At 33.3% G+C, this 6,246-nt stretch overlaps 1 protein-coding gene across 1 annotated transcript in view; it reads left to right on the top strand.

Moving 5' to 3' along the window:
* LOC107062256 (cyclic phosphodiesterase-like) overlaps positions 1-1,156 on the top strand; it is a 13,715-nt gene extending 12,559 nt beyond the window's left edge. The window contains exon 3 of the mRNA XM_015312667.1: positions 706-1,156. Coding sequence (XP_015168153.1) covers positions 706-905 — 200 coding nt within the window. The 3' untranslated portion in view covers positions 906-1,156. The remainder of the gene's footprint in view (positions 1-705) is intronic.
* The last annotated feature ends 5,090 nt before the right edge of the window (positions 1,157-6,246 follow it).

Genomic DNA, 6,246 nt, shown 5'->3' with positions numbered 1-6,246 from the left:
AAATTATGTGAAGCTTTGGCTTTCTGATCCTCTCATCTCCTTTCTATGGTCTAGAATCTCATCCCCTTCTAGTTACATTCTTCTATGTTATCTATCTATAATTAGTGTGTTGTTACTTTGTTGTGGGTATTATACGTTGTAACTTGTATTCCGTAATAACAATATATATATCAGTGTTTGTGTTGAAAATTGAGTTTGTTACACATGTCACCTCCCATCAACAACTAATACTAGGTAACTCTATCTACCAAGGCTAGAACAGATGGGATGATAGTAACTAGCTCATTTGGAATATAGAACTCAACAATTGGTTAGAGGCTCCTTTGGAATCTTAAGTTCCCCTATGTGAAAGCTAAATCTAAATACTCATGTTGCCTGAATATATGGTGTTGATTTGTTGCCAGTTTGTACATGATGTTCTTTGGGAAGTCGGGAATTTGAAATGTTACATAACTATCTATGGTGAATGACTCATGTCTTGAAGTAAACACACTTTTCTTGATCTTTTTCGTTTCGTCTGATAGTGAGTGCGGACAAACTCTAGGATAAAGCAAGATGCTATGCTATTCTGAAAGCAGCAAGTTGTGCAATTTGTATCAGACGTAAATCTATTTACTCCTCGAGCTGTCAACTTACTTTCTTCTAGATTCTTTCTATCATGAGCTGGGTTTTCTATTGCTGATGTACAGTTTTTATACCATTCAGCATATATGCCACATATGAGCATTCTATATGCCGATTTGACGGATGAAGAAAAGAAGAAAGCTCAAGAGAAGGCTTATATCCTTGATGAGAGCATTGGCAACTTGAGCTTCCAGATATCACGCCTTGCATTGTACAAAACAGACACTGAAGACAAAAGCCTCAAATCGTGGGAGAAGATTGAAGAATACAATCTCAGCTAGCACTAACTAGTTCTAACGACACTGTTAAATCGCCACGAGCTGAAACTCTTTGTTCAAGAAAATGTGGCGTACCTTATCTTTACCTTAATTTTCATTGCCAGCAACTTTCAAGTCTTTTTCATGTCTTGTACATGAGAACTGTGCTGTTGGGGCTTCCTTTTTCTGCATATTTTGGGTTTTTGCAAAACTTCCAGGAGTTATTAATTACACAACCATATAAAGCGTTGCAATTGCCATTTTTTTGGTCTTTATTTAAGCTGTCAAGAATTTCATAATACAAGTCCAACATAGCTCTATGGAGTACCAATCAATAGGTTCTCTTTGACCAGACTCTGGTTTGAGCCTTATGTATGAGGTTGCCTTTGTTAAGGGATTGAGAGACTTTTTGGCACGAATCTTGATTTAGTTGTTATTCCAACACAGGTGGACATGTGTTGAGAAACAAAAGAAGAAAAAAAGAGATTCTCTTTGAACTTTGATGTTTGTTTAAGATAATCGTTGAGTTCTCTTTGGACTAGATAGGATTATTTTGGAATGGTAAGTTTTCTTTTTATTGTTAAACTAGAGGTCTTGGTTCGAGCACCGAGTATTAGGCTGCCTTTGTTAGAGGGACTGGGAGATTTTGCAAAAGGGATTCTCTTTGATACTTGATATTCAACCGAACATGAATCTAAATTTAATCAAACGCTAACACAAATATCAACCACCAAATATTAGATTAAAAGATGACACCGAAGTTGGATTTATTTTTCCCATTTAATGTAAAACTATTCAATTAAAAAGTTGGTTATCATAACTAAAACTTTTTTGAAAAATTAAGAATACTCGAGTAATAATTTCATTAAAAGAATAATACTCTCACAATCTCAACTTATATAATTTAGTTCAAATTTCGAGACTTAAAGTAAAAAAAAATTGGATCAAATTTATTCGTATATTTAAAAAAATGTTAAATTATTAGATATACATTTATAAAAAAAAATTACGTAGTTCTTATATATATATAAGTTATTTTTCAAAAACCTTAATATAATTTATTCGAATGGAATATAAATTTGATCCTCGAAATTCAAAGTACGTTGTATAAATTTATTTATTTTTTAAAAAAGAAAGAGCAATCTTCCTTCAAATTTACAACCATGACATGAAAATCAAATAAAACCAAAATCACCTTACCATCCTACTAAGAAAGTAACAAGAATTTTGTTCCAATTATAAATTGCATTTTGTTCTATAATCCAAAAAATGAAGCATTCATCCGTAGCTTGTTCAAATAGGGTAATTTGGAGATTGTGTTTGAAAGGTTTGATTAGTCGAAGTCAAAATTAAATGGGGTTCAGTGTTTGAGTTTGAGGACAATAACAATGGAGGATTGCTCCTTGAGGAAAGTTGATAAGAATCGGGTTATCAGAATAAACAACAAAATAATGCGGAAGCGAAATTATAAAGATTAAAGACAAAAATTGAAAGATATTTGAAATTCAAGAATGAAATCCCTAATTTCAAGATAAAGTGCTAAGAACCCTAATTGATCTTAGTATTCAAAATTAGTAAATTAAGGCTAATTATGATACTAATAGAGTCAATTCAAGAACATAGATCAAAAGTGATCTAGACCCCCTATTACGAAGAAATTAGAGACAACAATTAGTATAAGACTAATCACCTTCTTTAATTTACGAATAGAAACCAAAGATATCAAATTAAGAATTAATTTTACCTCTTAAAGAATTGTTCTTATAAGGTTGTACGATAAATCGATAGTCACCACACACAGTAAAGAAGAGAAAACCTCTCAAATAATATTAATCATGTCTATCTATAAATAATAAAATTCACTCCTATATATAGGGAAAACCTATCCGAAATAGAATAGGATTTAAATCCTACTTTTATGGAAAACTTTAAATCAGGAAAACTTAGGTAACTTTTAAACTAGAAAATTTTAAACTAGAAAAACTTTAAAATAGGAAATATTTTAAACTAGGAAAACTTTTAAAATAGAAACTTTTGACTTTAAGCGTTCAGCTTTTTAGACTTTTTTATTAGACTTCGTATAGCCAAATCTTCTTTCTTTTGGGCTTGAATTTGAACATCTCTTTCGTGATAAACATATTCTTGATTTTGTATTGAAGCCCGTCAACTTTAGTACAAGTAGGCTGACATGGATGCTATCAACATTAAAATTAATTTAACATGAGAAGAAAAATGATAAAGAGAGACGGTCAAAAATATAATACACCATATAATAATAATTTTATTATTATTTATTTTGAATGTATGAAAATATAAAAACTAAGAGACAAGAAGGAAGATTTCGGTATGACCTTAACAAACATTATTTTGAGTCATTTGGCAACTAATAAAGTCGTCGAATTTGCGGTTCACACAAAGTCTTATCTCTAGAATCAGTAGATAATTAGTCATATTCATATAACATGAGATGTATATGTTTTATTTAAAAATATATTTTGGACTGGTTTAGAGTCGCCACTTAATTTTTAAGAAAAATCAAGAAAACTGTTGTTTTCAAAAGACTAAAACAGGAATCTAGTGAAAACTTGTAAAGGGGTTCGAGGTTCATATTAACATTCTAGGAAGGTTTTAAAAGCACCTAGAATGTCCACTAATGTGGTTATCCGACAATTAATTATTTGGCTAAAATAATTTAACTTAATTTAAATTGCAAAATTGAGTTGTTTTATAGTTAGAACTATTTTAAAGGGGAAAAGGGAAGTACTTAAATATGATCTCAGTTGAGCTAATTTTGCAAGAATTTTATTCTTTAAGTCTTGTTAAGCGATGACTGATTCAGTTAAATTGTTTAAACAAAATAAGCGTCTTTCGGGGATTTGAACTTTTTCACCCTAAGATTAACAACAAACATTAACAGGTAAGCAAACATAGTTAAGGTGAAGAGGGAAAGAGATTTGGGCCCAAATCTGGTTTTTTCTGTCCGTCTGGGCCAGTATTTGGACCCATTTGGTACCTGTCCTAATCTAACACAAAATAGAATGTTTTCTCTTTGGGCCGGCCCAATTCTTTCACCTATCCTAACCTGTCCTAAACTTTTAACATAAAATAAAATATTGCTTGGGCCTTAGGCCCAAATTTTCACATGTCCTAAATTCTAACAAGATAATAACAAGGGCTTATGCCCAAAATAACAAAAATACAATTTTCGGAACTAAGAGTCGGCCTTCGGCCCAATCTTTTTAGATCCCGATCGGCTCCATACTATTTCAACTCTGGGACCTGTTCGTCAATTTTTAGGACCGGCCGACTCGATGAAGGCGGAATTTAAGCCTTTATGGCTCTCCGAAATGCAAAGGGAAGGATGAGTTCATAGTGAACTCAGACAAATTTCACATGCAACGAAGAGATAACCAAAAGTTAGAATAGAGGTAAAATTCCAACAAAACGATAATCAAATAATTAACACAAGATGGAGATTAGCACATAAATTACTTTAGAACAATTATGAAGACTAATATGTCTCTTGATAGAAAGATTAAGAATTCATAACTAAAGAAATGATATAATTACAGTAACTCATTAAAATCAAGAAGGACCATTTAGTTTAAGAGACTTATTAATTAGGTAGAAAGATGACATCAACTAAGTGAACTGAAGCACTGCCAATTAGTGAACTAAATAAAATTAAATGCTACTCACAACTATACCAGGGCAAGAAAACTAAGAAAAGAAATGCTTAAGCAATCTGAATAGAATTTCCAAATCCACAATTTCACAATAAATGATTGAGTGCAAATCTAACTAGCTATTTTCAAAGATCCAAACACTTACATTCTTGGCAATTAATGAAGAGGCAAAAACAAAATATATTAGTAGCGTGTAGCATATTCTAAATCAGGAAATATCATGCCGACTTAGGATTAAGACACGTCTGATAGACAAGAGGAAAGAGACTTGCACGCTGATTACTGAAAATTGAAAACCAAGAGAAAGAAAAATCTTAACGAAACGGTATGTGAGACTATGTAATTGGACCCATTAAACTCGATGAAGGTGAATCCAAACTTAATATCAAACAAACACAATAATGAGACAGAACTAATAGATATCAAACCGATTTGATGACTAGAAGAACAGACCTCCCAATAACTAAGAGACTCAGACTTGTTTCGGCAAACATAACCAAAGGCGAGGAGTAACGGAAATACGAAAATAAACTTACACCATCAAGGAGTCCGATTCGCGCATCTAACTAAAGGCAAAGAAAGGGTGACACGAGGTTGAGCACTAATTATTTTCAACAGGTTCATAACAAATAGACATAAACTAAGACAAATATGATATTTCGAAAATGACCATGACTTATTTAGACGACAAGGAAAAGAAAAATCAGCAACCAACAAAACAATCTTCCAACATCTATACGCCTGTATTCAGGTCACGTTCAGGACAAAACAAAATAAGAGAAGCTACGATGTCTCTTTAAAACCAACAAATAAACTTTTAGAGTGCAGGGAACTAGGACGATGACGAGCAAGGAAGCCACGGTAAACTCCACCACGCAATCACGAACGGAACAAGCGAAAGGCCCTCGTTTACCCTTATTCGAATGTGTTTTTATATGTATTTTTGTGACTAATTGCTTGCACTATTCTCTTTGCCTTGGATCAAATTTTCCGGAAAAAAAAAAATCCTTTCACAAATTTTCCGCCCCCCTTTCACAGATAACCAAAAAGATCTTATATAGGGGGAAATTAGGGTTCCAAAATAGGGGGGAAAACGGATGAATTCGGGTGGAAATTCGAAATTCAAACGCCATAAATTTCTTGCACCAATTCGGATAAACACCTTTTTTTCTTGAGGTTTTTTTACTCATTCCGAAAGAGGGAATGGAAGAAGAACGTGCCTACCGCCTGCTACAAGGACGAAATTACAGGTGCTTTACATAGACGCCGTGAATCGCTTTCCGTCTATTTGGATTGACGTTGCCGGTTGCTTTCCGTGTATTGCCCTGCTATTCACGTTACTCGGTTTTTGCTGGAAGGAAAAGAAGAACAAATGGTATATGGGTGGGGTCCATTTGGTGTTGTCTATTTGATGTATGTATGTATTGTAATTATATGGGGCATAGTTTTCTTTGCTTTGGGCTGGGTCAGAGTGGATATGGGCATATAAGTGGGCTGTTGGGATGAAAAGGAATTGGAAATGTGGGCTGGAAGGGTTGGGTAGAAGTGGGCTGGGAATATGTAAAGTACAAGGCCCAAAATTGGCTTGAGGATTTGAAGGAATTGGATGATTTGGCTAAAATTTAAAATAGAGAATTAATCGGTAATTTAGCCAAAACGGATTTAAGGTGTAATTAGAG

The sequence above is a fragment of the Solanum tuberosum genome, unplaced genomic scaffold, assembly GCF_000226075.1.
Source record: "Solanum tuberosum cultivar DM 1-3 516 R44 unplaced genomic scaffold, SolTub_3.0 scf00214, whole genome shotgun sequence".
Taxonomy (NCBI): domain Eukaryota; kingdom Viridiplantae; phylum Streptophyta; class Magnoliopsida; order Solanales; family Solanaceae; genus Solanum; species Solanum tuberosum.
Note: the sequence above shows the minus strand (reverse complement) of the source record. Positions and strands in the feature narration are given on the sequence as shown.